The 23,155-nt window shown below is 40.1% G+C and overlaps 1 protein-coding gene across 2 annotated transcripts in view; it reads left to right on the top strand.

The window, feature by feature from the left end:
- Window positions 1-12,953: 12,953 nt before the first annotated feature.
- The window catches only part of LOC116037584 (semaphorin-7A-like), a 28,305-nt gene continuing 18,103 nt past the window's right edge, over window positions 12,954-23,155 (top strand). The window contains exons 1-10 of one of the 2 annotated variants that reach the window (XM_035999255.1): window positions 12,954-13,101; window positions 14,480-14,607; window positions 16,033-16,042; window positions 17,433-17,491; window positions 17,588-17,686; window positions 17,994-18,102; window positions 18,551-18,655; window positions 18,791-18,933; window positions 21,327-21,505; window positions 22,828-22,930. In XM_035999255.1, the coding sequence (XP_035855148.1) occupies window positions 12,996-13,101; window positions 14,480-14,607; window positions 16,033-16,042; window positions 17,433-17,491; window positions 17,588-17,686; window positions 17,994-18,102; window positions 18,551-18,655; window positions 18,791-18,933; window positions 21,327-21,505; window positions 22,828-22,930 (1,041 nt within the window). In that variant the 5' untranslated portion in view covers window positions 12,954-12,995. Of the gene's footprint in view, window positions 13,102-14,479; window positions 14,608-16,032; window positions 16,043-17,425; window positions 17,492-17,587; window positions 17,687-17,993; window positions 18,103-18,550; window positions 18,656-18,790; window positions 18,934-21,326; window positions 21,506-22,827; window positions 22,931-23,155 lie in introns of both variants that reach the window. The other variant, XM_035999256.1, reaches the window with a different exon arrangement.

Here is a 23,155-nt window from a genome sequence, read left to right as displayed (position 1 = left end):
GGAAAGTCGAAAGTTAGACAGAAGTACAAAGAGTCAATGGCTATGAAGATGATACATCGTCTTGTCTCTTCTCATTGGTTTAAACTGGCAGCTTTCAGAATGCTGCAGACCGCTGTGTTGCAAGTAGCTGCAGGATTTATCTTGTCTCGTCGCAAATCTTTGGTCTGGACTTGCTACCGCACACACAGTGAGTGATACAGAGTGAAATTGTAAGTTGTTGTTAATGACTTTTACTTGCTTCGCTTCAGCTACATTTACTTGAGGTAATGATAAAGGAATATTTTAGTTGGCTATAGAAAACAATAGTCTAGCTAGTGTAAACGAGTGAAATACAAGAAATAGCTCGCCTAGCTCTCTATTCTTTACCATTAATATAGCCTGCTATCTCTATAGTATTAAAACAATATTAGTCCCTAAATATCATAGTGTCACTGTTAATGCTATTGTACCAGTATATCCTTCAATTCATTGAACAAATGGATACTGGAAGATATTTTAGGAGAGAGAGAGAGAGAGAGAGAGAGAGAGAGAGAGGCACCAAGGCATAGCCTAAACTAAATTATTTCATGATATTTATTATATATGCTTGATTCTGACCAACTTAACTTTCTGCATTTCTTTGCTGTAATAAATTAAACAAGTATGTAGATGTTGCCTAAATGTAGACTAGGCTATATATGAGCATACATAGATACATACATAAGTACATACATACATACTAGAACTTTGATTCATCTGGCCATCAGGTTATTAAATTCAGACATACTTTAAATCCTTGTCAATCACATTGCAACGAGCTAGTTCAGCGTATCATGCCTGGCTGGAGTAGTGTGTTTTTCTTTAGGAGTGGGAAGGGCAGACAGCATGTTGCCTGTTTCGTCATTATGGCTGCCTTGTTGAGTGCAGCGGCACTGAGAACATTATATTTCACATAATTTAAGCTCTTTTTTAAAAAATGAAATAGGATTTGTCCAACGAATCGTTCGGTTTGTAATGCGCACCTAACCGAAAGCCTCGTACCGAACGGTTCAATACGAATACGTATATCGTTACACACCTAGTAATTAAATAGTCTCATTTTGACCTGCAACTTATCTAATAGAGAGAGGAATTAGGTATGGTATTACTTTACCACACATTTACACGGGCAGATAGATAGCGGTTAAGTCTTAGCTTAAAGAAGAACTCAGCAGGAGCACAGTCTGGCCTAAGTAAATCCCTCCCCCCCATGCAGCTTTGATGTATCTAAAAGCTAACTTTAGAGTTTGTAAGTAAGATTTTGCAAGGGAAAGTTTTGCATAGCCTCGGGGCTAAGCCCCCCCTGTCTTTCAATCCTAGTGACGTCCCTGCTGGACCCTATGTTTTTGTATGTGACTAATAGGAACAACAATCTTAGTCATTGTCAATTTGGTCCACTAAAAGTGCTTTATTTTGCCACTGAAAGGCTTAGATTATTATTCTAAGTGTCTGACAACATTATGTAAAGGATCCCTACAGAGACAGGCCTTTTTAAAACCTATTTAAGACCTTCTATTTAAGCAGAAACAGCTCTGAGGTTGCTAGCGCTAAAGCCACCAGACTCTTCAAAATACTTTGGCGTGTATAGAGCCAACATATTTTAAGCTGAAGCATGTGTGCTCTTTAAAGTCCATACATTTAGCTCTATGGCCTGCGGACAGCATCACATGAGAAATTTTATACACTGGACCCTAACTTCCACTTCGAAATCTCTCCTTCATATAGATAATTACATTCTCCTGTAGTTTGACCCTAAAAAGCAACCAAAATACAGTGTAGAGGAACCAAAAACTGTATGACCACTAGAAGGCAGAATCATTTAAACTTTATTTGTATAGTACCTTTCCTACAGTACAGGTTAGTGCTATTGTTACGGATGACTGGCATGCTGAAAATAAGGAAACAGTAAAACAATTTCAGACAAATACAAGAAAGATAAGATACAAGAAATACAAAAGATGAATATGTAATAATAAAGTCAATAAAACAGATGTCAAAAAAATAGAATAAAAACTAGATCAAATATATAAAAGACAATGGCAAATAACATATAACAGGGAATAGAACATTTTGAAACATGACCACAATAACTGTAAAAAATGCCAATAACATAAATGATTAAATAAAATAAAAAAATACCATAAAACATTTTAATCGAAAGCCATGCTAAAGAGATGGGTTTTGAGTTTAGGTTTAAATTTAGCAACACTCTTAGCTACTCTAAAATCCTCAGGCAGATTGTTACAGTGTCTCTGAGAAGTTTTTGTCCTGCACTTTGGAACAACTCAAACACTTGTAGGGCTGCAACTAACAATGACTTTTATTAACGAGTAATCTGTTGATTATTTTCTCCTATATGAAATGTCAGAAAATGGTGAAAAAGGTCAATCAGTGTTTTCCAGAGCCCGAGATGACGTCCTCAATTGTCGTGTTTTGGCAACATTTCAAACACATTCAGTTCAAACTAGAAAATATTCACATTTAAGAAGCTGCAATCAGAGAATGTTACTCTTTTTTATAAAAGAAAATGACTCAAATCGATTATCAAAATAGTTGGCGATTAATCTAATAGTTGACAACTAATTAATTAATCGATTAAAGCCTCTGAACACCCACACATGTGATTTAGCTGATGCCATACAACTGATTAGACTGTGCTCAGGTTGAAAGTGGGCTGGAGCTTGGATGGGAATTTATTAGATCAGTGGTTCCCAACCTTTTTTCCTTGGCGCCCCCCCTACTTATGTCTAAGAAAAGCTGAGCCCTCCCTCCGAAACTGAAGTTGAGGTAAATCTCGAGATAGAGCCTTACTTTCTTTTTTGATACAGAGGAGTTATCAGCACTTTTACATTTCTCTGCCATGTTTCATTCATAAAGTAGTGATGCCATGGCGGGATGATAGCAGCTAACAGCTGACCTGATGACAGCAAGGGTCCCAGGTTAAGAGGTCCCGGAGGTTTGGCCTAAGTAGCCTGCCTACAATTTTAAGCGAGAACAAAAATACATAGCTTTTATACAGACTTTTGTATACATTATATATTCTAGTGTATTATCATAATTTGTTTTTCTTTTACCTCAACCTCAAACCAGATAAAGACTTGCGCACCCCCTGAGATCTTTGCCGCCCCCCTGGGGGGTCCCCGGACCCCAGGTTGGGAACCACTGTATTAGATCACAAATATTTTCTACCAACAAGAATAATAAAAGCAAAAAAGCTAACAGGAGACTCAGGAAAATGTCAATCAATCAGTCTATGGTTACACTTCATAACCCTTATATTGCCTCCTTGAGTCCTCCACTTACCTCCCTTCCTCGCGTCTTAGTCCCTCCCACCGAGGAAGCACGGGAGAGGCAAATGTGTTTTAGAGGGATGAGATGTCCTTTCCTCTGAAGCGTCACATGAATTCGTCAACTGTTTGGGCGGAGTTAGCAACTCCTTCAGCTGCACGGCTTCAGGGAAGGCTGCTCTCATGTATCCTCGCCTATAGCTCCTTGCTTACACATAACAACAACTTCCGGTTCAGCCGAGGACCGAGGAGCTATCAAATGCAGCCTAGACACACAGGGACTTTCATCCTTACAGCCCATAACACTAGAGGAACTGAGGCACTGTCCTGGTTCATAGAAGCATGTCAGACAAAGGCTGGTACAAGACCATGAACTGTTCAACCGACTCCAAAACACACTGGATGGTGACTGTTAGAAAGCCCACATTGTTAATGTATTGTTAAATTGTTTATTGAGCTAAGTTCCATTCAGTAATAGCCAGTTCTCTGTAAGTTTCTATATGTCCCACGCTCTTGAACGTACTATAGCCATTCCGATGCTATTGAATGCACCACACGTGTGGAAAACGCCGTGCTGTTATGCTAGTTCTCCGGTGGATATATTGTAATCTTCTTTGCCTTTTCACCTTCACCTCCCTGGTTTATTGCTGTGTGTAAATGACAAGGTGAGATTAACGACACTATACTGTCTGACTGGATGCTGACATTGTGTACTGTTTAGATTTGCATAAGTTAATGCTATCTCTGTTGTTGTTGTTAGCATTGTTAAAGCTAATAAGCTAAGTTACCCTGTCTGTATACATCGTGTGAGGTGATTTGTGTACGTTATACGATTCCTGTGATATACTTGAGTACCGAATACAGTCCTTTGCTACCTTAGTTACCTTATTATGTTTGTGTATATGTGTTTATGTATGGTGTTTGCTGTACTGATTGTTACTCTGTATTATTACAGACCACAGCCAAATAAATCAACCAAAACAGGACATCTGTATCCGTGTTCTTTAGCGGGAACACCAACCCCACACCTTGCCGCTCTAAACCAGTTAAATTCCTGGAGACAACCCAAGCTCTCTCTATTTTAGTGACTGAACTTCTACCGCGTCATGCTGGTTTACAGTGAACACAGTGAATGAGAGAAAACATCATTTGCAGGACAGGTTTCCTTAAAGTGCTCATATTTTGCTTTTTGGCTTTTTCCCTTCCCTTTATTGTGTTGTATATCTTTTTGTGCACGTCATAGGTTTACAAAGTGAAAAAGCCCAAAGTCCACCCCAAAAGGACTTACCATCTCCAACAGAAAACACTGTTCACAAACTGCTCCAAACTGCTCTATTGTAGTCCAGCCTTTACTTCCGTGACGAACGTGGTCACTTTGTAACACACGTTATAATGCTCGCCTAGCTGCTAGCATGGCACGCCCTCATAATCTGCAACTGATTAGCTAGCAGTGCTTACCTAGGTACGGCACATGTGCGACTCCCAACAAAGATGGAACAGAAGTGCAATGCCGCACTCGGTAGCTAAAACTGACACGGTGAAAAGAGGAGCTGCAGCAATGTGCAGTACAACAAAAATATGGTGTTTTTTTGAAAATTAAACCATGTAAACCTATTCTGGTACAACCTCTAAATACAATTATGAACCTGAAAATGAGCATAATATGAGCACTTTAAGTATTGTTGTTGCATCCACACCCAACTAGGTTTCAGTGAGAAATAGACATATTTCACGATCAATAATAAGGTCATTGATACAGAAAGATTTGTTTGATGATGATCGTACATTAAAGATAGCAATATTCAAGTTTAAGTTGGCATATAGACTGTCTTCTGTATTGCTCTCCGTACTTATATAAGATCATACACAACAGCACCACTTGGCCTAGATTTCAGTGAGGATAGGCAGGCGTATGGCCTATAAGTCCTAGAAGGTGAACGTAAAAACAAACCTTAAAGCCTGATGCATTTGTGACACTTTTTTTTAACTGTTAAGAAGAATATTACAGTTTTATTTTTTCTTCGCAAGTATGTTTTAGGCTTGTATGTGTCAGACTGGCACTACTCTGAGCTTTAGGGCAGCCACACTGTTCAGATTTGCAGGTTTGTTGAAGTGTTCACTTGAGACTTTCTGGAAAGTCAAGACATCGTCAAGGTGACCCACTCAAAGTTTATTATATCTTTATATTGGAATACCTGTAAGTTGTTATGTCCAAATGAAGCTTTGTGAAGCATTTTCTTTTTTTCCATTTTCATATATCTTGTTTTTGTTTCCTGGCACGCATCTCTGCTCTCATCAACTTTGTTTCCACTACTGGCAAGCAGCTGTTTTCAGTTTAAAAAAAGAAGATCACATAAACCCACTTTACACTACCTGTAAAACACCAAACAGCAGTTAGCCACTTGCTGGTGAATAGGGCTGGGTATTGTTCAAAACTTTTCAATAACAATACCAATACCACGGCTTTCATACCTGTTCCTTAACGATACTTTTTTCGATAACAATTTTATCAAAACAAAAAGGAATTACAACATTACACATTACGGCACAAATCTTTTTATTTATTTTTCAGCTCCTACTATGTGAGGCCCGTCTGTGCGTAACGTAGAGCTTTTCCTGCGTGTCTCTACAACGTGTAACGTTAAACAGCAAATCACAGACATTACTAGATCTTGGTAGAAGCATGCTGCATGTTTATTGGCTCACTGACGCTGATGAGATTTACTCTTTAGGTATTGAAATTGGATATTGAATGTCAAGGCATTTTTCGATAATTCTGAGGCAATTCGGTTGGTGCCTAAAAAGTATTGAATTTGGTACCCAGCCCTACTGGGGAACATAGTGGAGACTTTAGCAGTCAAATAGCCAGCTATTTTTCTCAGGAGTTGGGGGAGATTACATTACATTACATTACATGTCATTTAGCTGACGCTTTTATCCAAAGCGACTTACAATTGCTATATATGTCAGAGGTCACACTCCTCTGGAGCAACTAGGGGTTAAGTGTCTTGCTCAGGGACACATTGGTTGATGTATCGCAGTGGGATTCGAACCCGGGTCTGCCACACCAAAGGCATGTGTCTGACAAGTCTCTTTCTCTCCTGATTCTTCTATTGGTAAGTAAGTAAGCAAGTAAGTAAGTAAACTTTATTTATATAGCACCTATCACAGACAGAGTCACAAAGTGCTTTACATGCAGCAAGTTTAACAATTTACAATCATACAAACATAAAAACAATGATAGTTCAGTCAAGTGAAAGCTTGTCTGTATAGGAGTGTCTTCAGCTGTTTTATTGGGGGTTAGTCCTCCTGCAGGGCCAGCAGTGCCATCATGCAGCATTACGCACGGGGGGGTCACCGCAGAATTTATATGTTTACAACATATTGTGATTGTTAACACCTTGCCGAAAGAGAAAGTCTAATAGGCAAACACACTTGTCTTCATGCAGGTTTTGTCACGAACAGTATTAAAGTTCGGTCTGATAACGAGGACATTAAGTGTAACGATTGTGCTAGGGGTTAACGGCTGTATTTCCTGACTTTGACATTTGATGATATATGCACAGTATTAAAGACATATTTAGTTATTTACACTGTGTTCTGCAGTTATCTAATGCTAGGGTATTTGATGCTATCCTGTATTCCATACAATCGGGCCATCTCCTCCTCCTGCGCTCCGTAGCGGACAATGTGACGGTGAGACAGCGCTGATTAAATATTAAGAACAAATTTTTATTTAAGATTTGAGTTGGATTTTACAAGACGTTTATGGAACAAGTATCACTCAGTACAAGCACAAATAACACTGCTGGATTTGATCTTCAAACATGGATGATATGGAGTGAAAAAATGTGCGTGAGGCATCAAAAATATTGAAAATATTACGAGTACTAGTTATTCCCACATTTACTTTCTGCAGTCTGACTTCAGTTCACCACCTCACCATCCGCGTCGCCAATTCTCATTGTCTCCAAAATGTGCGTATGCATGGGTCAGAGTTTGCATGGAGGACCGCACATTCTCCCGTCAAGTTTGTTTTTTATAAATCACAACCTTTGCGTGGGAAGTGGCGTACGCACATTTTCAGCCCCGTTTGTGCGTACGCCACATTTATAAATGAGACCCCTGGGCTTTAAATTCACTTTAAATTCACATAACTTTGGCAGGTAACGTTGTAAAGTTACTAGCCAATGTGGCTGGTGATGAATGAAGCGCATAACACTGCGTCTGTTTGATTTGTCAGGCTGCAGAAATGTTGCGACAAATCAGTGTTGCCAGATTGGTCTGTTTTTTCCGACAAGAAATTTGGGCGGTTTCGTGTGTGTTTGGCTTTGAAACATAATCTTCATCTGGCAACACTGCTTGTAGTAATACGCCTACATTTCCCATGAACACTATGTCGTGACGTGTTGTACAACCGTTGGCTACGTGGCTAGCGTGGATGGTATTGATTACGAGCTACGCTGAAACGCAGAATACGAACGGAACAGTGCGAAACATACCAGAGGAGCTGAAATTTAAGTACAGTTAGTTAGGGAATCAAAAAACAACATGTGGCTAGTGGAAAATGTGATTGACTGGTAACTTTAAAAATCTACTAGCCATGATGGCTGGTGATCAAAATAGTTCATTTAAAGCTGTGACAGTGACTATTGGACTTACATTCATCAGGTGACTCAAAATGAATGATAATGTTGCTCTGCGTCTGCCAGAGGCAACTGTTGGCTAACATGTTCGCCATGTCATTGGTGTCTTTTTAACTTGTTACGCTGACCTCAAGTGCAGTCAGTTAATGCAGCTTTAAATAACAACATCGATTTTTGTTCAAAAGGAGTGACTCAGTCACCCAACTAAACACCCTGTCACACTCTTTCACCTTCAACAGAGAAAAATACAGTATTCCCCCTGATCCTGGAGATATATGACATGCCTGACAAGCCATGGGCTTTATTATATTAATATATAAATATGGCTGCCCTCAGGCCGAAGGGGCTCTTAGCAGAAGCCTCATGTCGCTGAAGATTAAAACATTATAACACCCCAGGGTCCCTTTTTTTTTTGCTTTTGTGTGGGTGGTCAAATATCCTCTCATGTGAATAAAAATAAATGAGCTACCATTTAACCCGAATTAGCATTATCTGTCAGTGTGTTAATTAAACAGCAAACTGTTTAATATATATTTTATATTAGGATTCTCGCGGAAGTTTACACTATAGACTTCTCTTTGAAATTACAGATACAGTCATAGGCGTAATTTACAGGGGGGGTGGGGGGGTTACAACCCCCGCAATAATCGAAACTGGCCAGTGCAACAAAAAAACCTATTATAATTTCCTTTACATAAATAAATTCATTTGCACCATAACTTGATGCAGAAAAGGCACAAATTGTTGCAGAAAAACTCCCCAGAATGCAGGAAATGAAGTGTTTGATATGCTCAAAATTTCAATTTTGTCCTTGGATACAGTACAGTCACTTTTGCAGTCGTCACATTAAAAACATTTCATCTGTCAGAATATCTATAATATCGACATACTAACATGCTACAACATGTGGGTTATGTGAACGTGTAGACATGATGACAAGATGACAGTATCAGTGGTCTGTCTTATTGGGACTACATTGATTTTTTTGGGCATTTCCTTGTTATGCGTTGACTTAATACCGAGGGCCATTTTGGACAAAGAGAAATATAAAAATCTACTCAACCATCTTTATTAGTTTCACAGTATGAGTAGGAGCTCTAGTAGTAGTAAGTGGATCAGTGGTTAGCACTGCTGCCTCACAGCAAGTAGGCAAAGCAAAGTCCGATCCCCGGTTTGGGCAGAGTTCAGTCCCTGGTATGGGCAGGGCCTTTCTGTGTGGAGGTTGCATGTTCTCCCAGTGTTTGCGTGGGTTTCCTCCCACCACAGACATGCATTCTAGGTAACTAATACTGGGAAAATTAGCTGATAAGCTTGCCAACACTGGCGCATTTACAGAAATGTTGATTAAGGTGCATTGTCCTAATAAATAAATCTTAAATATTACTCGTATTAAATTATATACATGTGTTTTTGATGCAAAGAAACATCTATAATAATATAGGCTCGGCTTTTTTTGTTGGGAGTCACATTCACTCCAACTATCATCCCCCTACACACAGACACACGCTCACACATGAATTGATTTAAATGTCAGTACCTTCCAAATCTTTAATGAAGAGGACCTGAATGAGGAGCCAGAGGAGAAGTAGCAGTATGACACCTTCGATCATTCCCTTACAGCAGAAAGAGATGACAAGCTGCCACACAGGATGGTTGGGGTCTTCCTCTTCAGTTGGACGAGGCATCATCGGTTGTGGGTCTGTGGGAAGTTGGTGGCCAACTTTCAATATCATCTTGGAAATGTGTTTATATAAAAACCTTAACCTTGCAGAGCTTTGATACAATTTGTTCGTAAAGCCGATGAGCCTGGACTTTAAGTTTGCTCCACTGTTGGATGCTGGGTTAATATCAAATCAAAGCTAAAGAATATAAAATGTACATGGAAGACCAGAAAGCTAAAAAGATTAGTGAGACACAGACATAGTTTATTAGGAAATGTATCACTCTCTGGATCCCTTTCTATTTCTATTATTGTCTCATTGGTTGGAGGGTAATAGTTTGCCTTGTATCCCTATTAGGAGGCCTTAGACTTTAAAAAAAAGATATGTGTTGTGAATTGGTGAGTTCAGTCTCCATATTGCAAATTATTATTTGAGTAATAGTGTCTAAAATGTTGCACACCACAGGACTAGAAATAAAAAAAAGCATTGTCTCTTATTCAGAGTTGATCTGCAGGAATGCAGTCAGAGGAAAAGTTAACATTAGCAGATAAAACATTTGACTCACGTGTGTTGCGCATCATCACTCCTCATCCGAGTCAGCATCCATTGGCTTTTGTACTGTTGCCAGATTAAAAATCCTTACAGCATGAGTAACACTAATTACTCATATAATACAGTCCTGTTCTTTTCCCCGGTGGCATCCTTCATTGTGTGTCGTGAGTATGAGTTGAGTTAGCTCAGCCACCTCAGCCACCTGCTCTGACTATCAGCTGCAGTCAGCTTTCAGCATGTGTGCTGCAGCAGTATTTACAGTATAGCTGGCCAACGTCCAGTCAAAACTGCAGTCAGCTTTCCCTTTCAGCCAAAGACATAGACAAGTGTGAACTCTCTTGTCCATGTTCAGCCCGGGTTCAGCCCCTAGGGGAAGTGGGAATCTTTAGAAAAACACAGTTCCTTTTTCGACAAGAGTGATTTAAGCTTGTAACGTCTTGATTTCATGGCAGTAATAATAACACTCTTTCAGCCCAAAGGCAGTCCTTATAAGGAGTTTTACGTTATGGCTGATTGTGTGATTGTTTTACCAATAAGCATTCTTATAGCTCATCTGATTTAACAAAATGTGAATATCTTGACCATCTTATAAAAAAGTCTACATTTCAAGTTTCTATTGAGAACAGTAGATGGTGTGTTTAAGTGATGTGGGACATCCACCTACCGCCTGATATGAATCTACCTTAGCAGTTTAGTTTTAAAGGAGATTTGTATGATTCTTTCTCCTGTCTTAAAATGGTATAAACCATTTATAAAAAGGTTTGGTTGCATGTAAGTCACAATAACACATGATCAGCTATAGGCTGTTTTTAGTGAGGTAATATTTAGTTTTTACTATCTTCATTGTTATAAACATGAATGGTTCCAGTCAGCAATGAACCCACACTACCATCTGCTGGAGGTTTAGGCAGTCTACAGCAAATGCATTAATTGACATTGAAGTTTAGACTAAATAAGTAAAAAAAGACAGACCCTTTGATGTCCATGATGATTGGCCTGCTTGAGGAGCAGAGGCTGGAAAAGTCATCTTCATACTGTAGATCATATCTGTAGATACTGTAGATCACAAACTGACCAGAGACCAGCATCACTTGTCACTGGAGCCTAATAATGACACAATATGTATTTCATTGTTTTGTTTTTATGTGTTTCACCTGCAACAGAAATACATTGAATATATTCAAGCACACTTGATAAACAATTGCACAGTCTGTCTCTATCCCTCCTCTCCAGCCACAAAGCTGCAGTACCGGAGGCTGAACTTTCAGGACTGCAATCCTAGGACCGCATTTCTAGGACCCTAGCTTTAAAAAAAAACTTTAAAACTATAAGTATGGACAAAAGTAGTATTTGGGTGATATGAATAAATAGATAGTGGATGGCAGTAGATCAGCCCATAGGGAGTTGGGTTGGGAACTGGAGGTTTGCTGGTTCAAGTCCCCTGTGTAGTCAGTCAGGCCTGTGTAAATTGTACTGTGTACAATAAAAACAAGTATAAATGATTATTAAACCTTAAAAACTAAAATAATTTGGACAAAAGAAGTACGCTATTTGGGTGAAATAAACTCTTCAAACTATGAGTACGTGGACAGAAAGTAGAATTTGGGTGGAATAAACCTTTTAATCTCTAAGTAGGCCAGATGGCCTCAGACTTTCCTTCACTTCCCCTTCACCCGACTGCCCCTCCTATGTTCCCACTTTCCTCTGCAGTTGCCTGCACATTCACTTTTCCCTGCTTCTCTTGTGGGCAGCTTTAGTTTGGACTGTTTGGATTTAGGCCTACTCATCCCCCTGGGCTTTTTTTTTTATATCCTTTGCCCCGTTTACATTCGGGTCTTTAATCCCCTCGTTTCCCTGCGCACACCCGTCGTGTCACACAACATAACTGGGCTTGTGTTAGTTTAAAAAGTTTTTGTTTTGTGTTGCTATTAAATCGCCTCAGATTAAACGCAACTGGTATTGGATTAATAAATTGTCTTTCTCCAACCAAAGAAAAAAAGGTTGTATTAGCCCATACAGAACACATCTAAAGACTCTCCTGCAGTGACGCATTGCCAGACTGGGACGTCTGAGGCCATCTGGCCTACTTAGAGATTAAAAGGTTTATTCCACCCAAATTCTACTTTCTGTCCACGTACTCATAGTTTGAAAAGTTTATTTCACCCAAATAGCGTACTTCTTTTGTCCAAATTATTTTAGTTTTTAAGGTTTAATAATCATTTATACTTGTTTTTATTGTACACAGTACAATTTACACAGGCCTGACTGACTACACAGGGGACTTGAACCAGCAAACCTCCAGTTCCCAACCCAACTCCCTATGGGCTGATCTACTGCCATCCACTATCTATTTATTCATATCACCCAAATACTACTTTTGTCCATACTTATAGTTTTAAAGTTTTTTTTTAAAGCTAGGGTCCTAGAAATGCGGTCCTAGGATTGCAGTCCTGAAAGTTCAGCCTCCGGTACTGCAGCTTTGTGGCTGGAGAGGAGGGATAGAGACAGACTGTGCAATTGTTTATCAAGTGTGCTTGAATATATTCAATGTATTTCTGTTGCAGGTGAAACACATAAAAACAAAACAATGAAATACATATTGTGTCATTATTAGGCTCCAGTGACAAGTGATGCTGGTCTCTGGTCAGTTTGTGATCTACAATATCTACAGATATGATCTACAGTATGAAGATGACTTTTCCAGCCTCTGCTCCTCAAGCAGGCCAATCATCATGGACATCAAAGGGTCTGTCTTTTTAGTAGGCTTCCTCCGCAGCGCTGAACAGACGCTCAGCACTTCTTAATGTCAGACTGATGACACCAGACACACAATGGCACTCTTACTCTTACACTTAACGGTATATTTACTATTGTCATGCCTCAATAGTTTGACAGAGGCGATTTCAACGCAACCGAGGATGACAATCACAGAGAAAGGTCTGAAATATTTCTTATTTTTCTTTAACTTCGAAATATGACATTGTTGTTTAAATTGCGGTGATGTAAGCTATAATAACCCTACATGTTGTGAAAAGAAGAGAACTGAAATGGTTTATAATGTTTGAGGAGTATGAAGAGTTTTTCCCAGTTAATTTGAACACAAACAAAAGTAGATCAAGACTGTCGTGCTTAGTCTGAAACAAAAACTAAAACGCAACAGAGCTGCTGCATTGCGACTATATAGGCTATAATCACTAAAGTGCTCTTCTGGCACAGACATCAGCGTTTTGGCTGTTCAAGCGTGAGGATGGAGAAAAAGCCTGTCCCAAAGGCTTCCCTAGGAATTTTAATTGTTGTGATAGGAAACTGTCGGACATATTGATAGAAGAAGTAGGCCTATATGGATATACGACGCTGAACTTTGCTCCACATTCTATCTGGTTCTCCTTAAGTTTCGATTCCACCTTAAAAAATGCCTGTTTCAGCCATTGGGTGGCAGTGTTTATCGCAAAATCGAGCCATTCTGCATCAGGGCAGATCACAGTTTTATATAATATATATATATATATATATATATATATATATATATATATATATATATATATATATATATATATATATATATATATATAGTTTCCTGACACTTGTTGGTGCTGGAATGTCTGAATAAAAGCCAACAATCTTGTAAATTATATTTAAAAAGTCACAAATTTTCATGACCTATGGCCTACCACACTGTGAAGTGTAAGTGTAATCTTTTTTATGTCCATATCTACTGTGGAATTATGGCGATAATCCAGCTCAAAAATAGACATTTTGCAGCCATACACTCTTGATATAATTGTCAAAATGTCTATTTTTGAGCTTGATATTCTCCATAATTCCACAGTTGATGTGGACATATGGGGCATCATTGGAAACGTTAGGAACTGTAGTATGTGAATCAGGTGAGAAATTCAATGGCAGACCATTTTGGTCATTTGTGGGCAGTGCAAAGTCAGCATCTGTTGCAATATAATTGTCAAAATATCGATTTTTGAGTTTGATTTTCTCCATAATTCCACAGTAGATATGGACATGTGGGGCATCATTGGAAACGTCAGGATCTGAAGTATGTGAAACACGAGAGAAATCCAACGGACAACTATATTTGGCCATTTGGGGGCAGTGCAAATTCAGCAATTGTGGCAATATAGTTGACAAAATGTCTATTTTTTAACTGGATTATCTCCATAATTCCACAGTAAATATGGACATAAAAAAAAGATTACAGGTTAAAATGTTACTGTGTACTGTATATAGTTCAGTTAAGTACAATCAATGACAATTTGACCTTTTGCATTGCACACACATTCATTATTTGCTTTTATTGTAGAGACTTCAATAAAAAGGATACCTTTACCTGGACACCATGCACCTGTTGGGATTGTTCTGGAAAGAGACCGTGTCATAGCTGCTGGACAAACGCACCTGAATGCATTCCACTTTCAAAATCTTCAGAAGGTAGTGAACATTTCTGAGAGTGTTTTTTGTAGATTACATAACTCAGGCCTTAATGTTATAGCACACAACTATTTTATACAAATGGACGTCCATTATACATTGAAACCAATGCCAAATGAGTTGATACACAGCTAATTAATCATATCAGCTCCACAAAACTCTCTCTGTATTTCTCAGTATGGCTGTTTACTAAATGATTTAGTCCGGCGACTTTCGCGAGTCCATCATGTTTTTTTAGTCCTATGTGTCCTCCGGGGGTGGTGCACGATCACGGAAGGCTTGTATCATGTGGACGCGCCGACAGTGTTGTTGTCATTACTTAGAATTCCTCATTCAATTCAATTTCAATTCAATTTTATTTATAGTATCAAATCATAACAAGAGTTATCTCGAGACACTTTACAGATAGAGTAGGTCTAGACCACACTCTATAAAGCCCCAACAATTCCAATAGTTCCCCCAAGAGCAAGCATTAGCAGTGGCTATTGCGACAGTGGCGAGGAAAAACTCCCTTTTAGGAAGAAACCTCGGCAGACCCAGACTCTTGGTGGGCGGTGTCTGACGGTTGGGGTTATGACGGTACAGGATGTAGCGTGGCACAGCAGAGCATGGGTGGACGCTGTGGACGCAGCAGGACGTAGCCGGGCATTGCAGGGAATCGTAGAGCGTAGCAGGGTGTAGCAGGTCCATAGCCACAGCTGCACCCAAGACCCAGATCTTGGTGTCACCCTAATCCGAGGCGATGTTCTGGGTGAAGAAGAAACATAAGGACTCTGGGGAGTAAACTCCCCAGAGCTAGGTGAGTAACAAGCACTTCTGAGACAGGATGTGCATTAAAGGGAAACAAAAGAAAAGAGCGTGTCATAAGAAGGAACTTCCTCGGCAGTCTAGAATTATAATAGCATAACTAGGAGAGGCACTATATTATTGATTATACGATAGGTAAATCTGATGACTGTAAAGAGAAGCAGAGAAAAGCAGGGGTGCTGTGTCTGCAGCTATACACCCTGCCCCGCCGGTCTAGGCGTTCACTGCAACTCCTCACTCCCTAACTATAAGCTTTATCAAAGAGGAGAGTTTTCAGTTTAGTCTTAAATGTAGCGATGGTGTCTGCCCCCCGAACCCAGACTGGGAGCTGGTTCCACAGGAGAGGAGCCTGATAGCTGAAGGCTCTGCCTCCCATTCTACTTTTAGAGACTCTAGGAACCACAAGTAACTCTGCATTCTGGGAGCGTAGGGCTCTAGTGGGACAATAAGGTACTAAGAGGTTCTCAAGATATGAAGGAGCTTGACCATTTAGAGCTTTATAGGTCAGAAGAAGGATTTTACAGGAAGCCAATGGAGAGAAGCTAATACAGGAGAAATATGATCTCTTTTCTTAGTTCTTGTCAGAACACGCGCTGCAGCATTCTGGATCAGCTGGAGAGTCCTAAGAGTTTTATTTGAGCATCCTGATAATAAGGAATTACAGTAGTCCAGCCTGGAAGTAACGAATGCATGGACTAGTTTTTCTGCATCGTTTTGAGACAGGATGTTCCTAATTTTAGCAATGTTACGAAGGTGAAAAAAGGCTGTTCTAGAGGTGTGTTTTAGATGGGCGTTAAAGGATAGATCCTGATCAAAAACGACTCCTAGATTTCTGACAGTAGTGCTGGATGCCAGGGCAATGCCATCCAGAGTAATTATATCTTCTGCTAATGAGGTTCGTAGGTGTTTCGGGCCCAGCACAATAACTTCGGTTTTGTTTGAGTTTAACATCAGGAAATTGTAGGCCATCCATGATTTTATATCTTTAATGCATGCTTGAAGTTTAGCTAGCTGGCTGGTTTCGTCTGGCTTGATTGACAGATATAATTGGGTGTCATCCGCATAACAGTGAAAGTTAATTGAGTGTTTCCTAATAATATTGCCTAGAGGAAGCATATATAAGGAGAATAGAATTGGTCCAAGCACTGAGCCTTGAGGAACGCCATGGTTAATTTTAGCGTAATTGGAGGGTTTATTGTTAACATTAACAAATTGCGATCGATCAGAGAAGTAGGACTTAAACCAGTTTAGTGCGATTCCTTTAATGCCAACTAAATGTTCCAGTCTCTGTAAGAGGATGGTATGGTCAATAGTATCGAATGCAGCACTAAGATCTAATAAGACAAGTATGGAGACAAGTCCTTTGTCTGATGCAGTTAGAAGGTCGTTAGTAATTTTCACCAGTGCCTTCTCTGTGCTATGATGCTTTCTAAATCCTGACTGAAAGTCCTCAAATAAGCTATTGCTATGTAGAAAATCACATAACTGATTAGCGACTACTTTCTCAAGGATCTTGGAGAGAAAGGGAAGGTTAGATATAGGTCTATAGTTGGCTAAGACCTCAGGATCGAGGGTGGGTTTTTTCAGTAGAGGTTTTATCACAGCTACTTTAAATGACTGCGGTACATAACCTGTCAATAAAGACATATTTATCATATCTAGCAATGAAGTGTTAACCACGGGTAACGCTTCTTTAAGTAGCCTCGTAGGGATGGGGTCCAAGAGACAGGTAGATGGGTTTGCTGAAGAGACCTTTAGCATTAATTGTTGAGGGTTTATAGGATAAAAGCAATCTAAGTATATGTCAGGTCTAGTCGTTCTTTCTAGCAGTCTGTCAGTTAAAGGTGACCCATTAGAGGTTGGGGGCAAGAGGTGATGAATAGTATCTCATAGGGGGCGACAGAAACTACAGCTTTAAAAAAATATCTAGAGTCTGCAATCAAATAACAGATAGCATGCATTTATAGTGATGTGGATATAGTCATAGTCCTGCTTTTCTTTCTCTTCACAGACTCCAGAAATAAGCGTGTTGTGGACAGAATGCATCGACAAAGGGCCTCTCCAAAGAGTGAAAGCGGTAAAAGAACATTAATTAAAAGCAAACTTCCAAGCATGTGGTATGTTGGACAGATCTGATTGAAATATCACAAACATTCTTGCTCTTGTGATCTAGAATTGCAACTATAACATCACTGTGGTCCACAAGAAGTTAGAGGACAACCAGGTCTTTCTGTGTGGAACCAACGGCGAGGAAACAGTCTGCTGTGACATGGTACGACACTACAGATATTTACTGGAAATGTTACTGAGAATGGAAGGAACACGTCTGTTTTGCTGTAACATTGGGACATATTGGAAATAATCATCGGTGGTGCTCCTTTCTGTCTGCTCATCGTAGCCACTTCTTCTTCTTCTTCTGTGTATTTGAAACAAACCACCGATGCTGTTGCAAGAACAGAAAATGATACACAACACTTTCTGCGTATTCAAGTTTTTTCAGACCTACCTGTAAGATGCATATACTGAATCATATTTGTGCTACCGGATGTGGGGATAATGAGATCTGTGTTTTCCTGTAGGATTTAGCAGAGCAGTCACCCAGGTGCATTCCCTCTGAAAAGACGGACAACATAAAAGAAAACATAAAGGGATTTGTCATAAAGGAAGGCGAACCGTCTGCCCTTGTGGGTGAGTTTCTGTACACATAGGATTGTTTTCTGTGCTAATAAATGTCTGCTTTCTAATTTAACAGTTTTTCATAATGGCTTTGGACTTTTTTAATCCTCAAGAGTGCATTTGTCTTCCCTACTCGTCCAGGAAAGGTGTTTGCTGAACATCTATGCCTTCTTAAGCACCACTAACCTGCTTTACTCAGCTCAAATCTTTTTTTAATGATTTTGTCTCCTTTGCTACCATTGCTTATAATGAGATTGCCCTGGTGCTTCCTGCTTGTACGTAATATTTACTCCAGACTCCAGTTTCTCCCACTGGCATCACAGCCAGAACAGACATAGCTTAGAAGTAAGCACTTTTTCATACAGGAGAAACTGGCGTCTGGAATATCAAAAGTGAACTGATGCCGGCTGCAAACCAAAGCACAGCGATGCTGCTATAATGCCCTAAATATTCTTTGCAGAATCAAGCGATAGTAATCTCTTCATTACATACTCCGGATCTCAACAGTCTGTTGGCATCTACAAGTTTGGGAAAAACCGAATTACACCGGCAGGACAAGATAAAGGTATTTGCATGGAGATACTGTAGATTGGTTTTCTGTAAGGACTTGAGACGTTTCATTAGTTAAATGATGTTCACTTAAACATGTATATGTACTAGGCTAAAGAGATGAATATTTACATAGTTTTTTTGTCTTTAGAGCAGCAATATGTGGGTTTGGTGCCCATAAGACGGGGAGACGACTCCATGCAGAGCAAAGTGTATGCCTTCTATAAGGAGAAAAACAAAGACACAGGCTTTTACAGTGAAATGTGGCTCCCTTATGTGACCCGGGTTTGCATGGTAAGGCCTACATAATTCATTTGAATGTGTTTAGCTAGACTAACAACTAGTTTTTATCATCAGATATGTGCACAAAGAAGCTGCTCGTAAACAAAAAGTGTAACATATTGTAGCAACCCAGGGGACTTGAAAGCCCAATTCACAATGAAAATAGGTAACTCAGAGACAGTTAGCTTTAACATAAAGTGTTCTTTAATAACTTATGTCAGGAAAAGGGTAGTGGAACAAACTTTAACTTAGGATTCTTCCCATCCGGGGTCTGTCAGCCTTCATGCGGTGTTGTCCTGTGAGGGTTTAAAGCAGAGCGAGAGGTCCAGTGCTCGAATTATCTTTTTGTCTTTAAGGGGGTCTCTCTATCTCATAAAAAAAGTTGACACACCCCGCACATAGCCTAACAACGCTATACAATTAAATAGCCTAGGCGCAAGTGGCGCTTTTGTGCAGTATATGCGCACAGTAGGCCTAGGCTATAACTTGACACACGCACACAACAGATAGAGAGATTTTTTTTTACAGAAATGGATTCCTTTTAATTAATTTCAACATATTATTGATTGTAATTAGCCCATATTTCATTTCAATTTCGCAATACAAAGAAATAGACTAAATGATTTAGTCTGAGTGTCATTCTCAATTTCACAATGAAATACCACTGTCTCAGATATCCTCAGTGTCAAACACAATAATGCATGTAGTCTTTAACTTATACACCGGGAAAATGCACTAACTGGCAGAAATGAATAAAGCCATTGCACAGCCAAATGTTCTAGTCTTATAATGTACATGTAGTGATAACAACACCTGGGTGTTCGGTCGTCTCGTGTGTTGAACCGTGGAAATAAATAGACAAACAATTTTGGAATTTGCACTGAGATGTTGTCAGGTAGCCTATGCACTGAATATTCCGACATCAGAGATTGCATTGTACTGCTGACAGGTGTTTCAAAATATCTGGGAACTTTTACAGAGCTCTGAATGGCAGAGGATAGCTACAGATTTATTTATATTTAAGTTGTATTGGTGGTATTTACGTCAAAAGCACATTAAGCTAAAAGCAAGGTGACTTCTTCGGACTTGCGAGTGCTGTCAAATCGATCGTATGCGGTTTGCTCACATAGCCTAGTGGTGTGGTGGTGAAGTGCAGTCATCAGACGCTGCGTTCATGGGTTCAGGTCTACATCCCGTAGTAGCCTATATTTTACATTTTAATTTAACGTCTTTAATGGTAAGAGACCGCACAGGGATGGATAATGAGCGTTGTTTAAGATTAAATTACAATGCCACATATGGCAGACACCTTCAGATATGAGAGAACCCCTCAGATTTTTGACTTTGTTGCTTTCATGGCTCCCTCTGGCTCCCACGTAATTCGAGCAATCCTTTTTCCAGCCAATCTCCTACTGAACAACAAACTCCTGCAGTGTTGCCTCTCTGGTCCTTTGTTCCTCACTCTCTCCCATGCAGCCTTGGGCTGGCTCTCTTATGGCGCTTTTCCATTACATGGTACCTGCTCGACTCACCTCGACTCTACTCGCCTTTTTTGGTTTTCCATTACGAAAAAAAGTCCCTGGTACCTGCTAACAGGTACTTTTTTTAGTACCACCTCAGTCAAGGTTCCAAGCGAGCTGAGCCGATACCAAAAGGTGACGTGAAAGCCACAGACGGGGGTCCCCTGAACAAACCCGCCATTTTTAAACAGTTTAGCCAGCTGTGTTTTTTTTTGCTGCCTCCAGCTTCATTTGAAACAAAATGCGTCTTCTGGCAACAACACACCTTCCACATTCTGTGTGTGTGACACGTTACGTCACGGCAGTTTACTGCGGCGGCGCTACGACGACCAGCCACGCTGAGGCAGTACTAAAATCTGCAATGGAAAACGGACGCACAGTGAGGCGAGTCGAGCAGGTACCATGTAATGGAAAAACGCCATTAATGCCTTCCCCTGATCACCTGATGGGCTGCAGGTGTGATCAGTGACATGTGCCAAGTGGCTGCAGCACTTGAACAGGCAGATAGACTCCCTCTATCACCTCCCCCAATCTGAGCCTATGGACCTGCCCCCTGTGCCGGATTGGCTGGTCTGTTTCCCCTGGTTTGCTACAATATCATTATATTACATTACATGTCATTTAGCTGACGCTTTTATCCAAAGCGACTTACAGTTACTACATATGTCAGAGACCGCACACCTCTGGAGCAACTATGGGTTAATTGTCTTGCTCAGGGACACATTGGTTGATGTATCGCAGTGGGAACTGAACCCAGATCTCCCACACCAAAGGCATGTGTCATATCCACTGCGCCATCACCACCCACCATTATCCATTACATATAAGTCATTCTATATGCTTTATGAAGGAGTGATTGGTCCTTTGGCTGTGCATTGATTCTAGGAAGATCGTGGGGGTATGAAGAACCATTTGGAGTTCAGCTGGACGTCCCAGATGAATGCCAGGCTCTTCTGCGGAGACCCTGGCAGCAGACAACACTTATCTGAGCTGGTGGATGTGGCTACTGTACATGCAGACCAGTGGCAAAATACCAGGATTTATGCACTCTTCAGAAATGAATGGTACGACTCCGTTATCATTTATGTATTCACAAAAGGGTAGAAAGAATACCGTAAAGTTTTACTGAAGTAAAACACTGCTATTTTTCAATAGGTATGCACCGAATCCAGATTTTTGGGGTTCGGCCGAATACCTAATCCACTAGTTAAGATTCTGCCGAATCCGAATACCGAATTCTACTCCCATCCTCAGTCCATTAACACAGTAAACACATTAATGAAGTAAACAACATCCATAGCATTTTGGCTGCTGTCTGTAGATTTCGTATTCTTTCGGATGTTTCATACGCAAATGTTTTAACAGCGGCAATGTTGTGTATTGTTTTGGGTCCTTGCCACCACGAGACAAATCGGCATTGCAGATTGAACATGCAGCTCGACTTGAATCGCCTTCTTTCGACTGAAAGTACTGCCAAACAACACTTTTTCTGCTCACGAGTTCCATTTTCACTTTCTCACAGCCTACTGCATTAAGCGGTCCACCTATGTAAACACCTTCCCGTAATCAACTTTGGCGTCATTACGTCGACCAGCGTAGCGTGCATAGTGCAAGGGTAGGGTTCAGTTCGGTGGAAAAAAATTCTAAGGTTTGGCAGAAACCGAACCCCGTCAAAAAGCCCAATATTCGGCCGAATCCGAAGCCGAATCCTGGATACGGTGCATCCCTGTTTTTCACGTTTGAATCATGTTGGAGTAAAAGAAATGCTCTAAAACATTGAGTACAGTATAAGTACTCAAGTATAGTCATAAATTGAGCATTAGCCTTATCAAATGTTACTTTTCCAAAAGATTGCAAACTTGACTGGTGATCCATTTTGGCAAAGTTTGCACAAAGCCCGGACCAAGGTCCGCAATCTGGACCGAATGGCAAGTCAATCCGGCCCCCAGCCCATACCTTGTGTTATACACAATACTGTATGAAGTGTATGGATTGTATTTTAAAATTAATGTTCTATCAGTAAATAAATTGTTAGTGAAACAAAGAAAGACGTTGCCTCGTTATGTCAGCCAATTTAACCCAACCAAAGTACATAACCACAACCATCAAGAGATGGGAATAAAGCTGACAAATGATCAAACAGTCCAGACAGAACAGGTTGTTTTTTTTCTCATTTGTTTTACCAGATGACACTTTGTTTATGTTTCCTCTTTTATTGGCGCGGTGAGTTCAGTTCTGCCTTCTAAACTTAGCCCGTCTGCTCAGTAGTTTTTCACAGTTTTTGACCTGCACGGCTAAAATCTTTATTGACCGCACAACCGTTTCTTGTTGCTGCAGATGTCTCTGTGTACACCAGCTGACGACCTCTGTCTGTGTCTCTCTGTAGGGGTATGAGTGCTGTGTGTGTCTACTCGATACAAGATATTGAAAACATCTTCACAACCTCCACATTTAAAGGCAAAGTCAATCACCCCGGCAGGTCTAGACAGGTAGGTGTCATGCAAATTGATCTGAGGTGTAAAATAACAACTATAACACATTGTCTTTTCACAAAATGATTCCTGGCATTGTTATGCTATCTTTCAAACCATGTGCTTGAATGTAGTTACAAAGTAAAATTAATTATATACTGTAGGTATATAATTATTAACTCTTTGTGTTGTTCAATATTTACGTACATTATTTACTAGTAGCTTTTAAGTATTAGCATTATT

The sequence above is a fragment of the Sander lucioperca genome, chromosome 3 (genome assembly GCF_008315115.2).
Source record: "Sander lucioperca isolate FBNREF2018 chromosome 3, SLUC_FBN_1.2, whole genome shotgun sequence".
Lineage (NCBI taxonomy): Eukaryota > Metazoa > Chordata > Actinopteri > Perciformes > Percidae > Sander > Sander lucioperca.
This window is presented reverse-complemented; position numbering and strand designations above follow the sequence as displayed.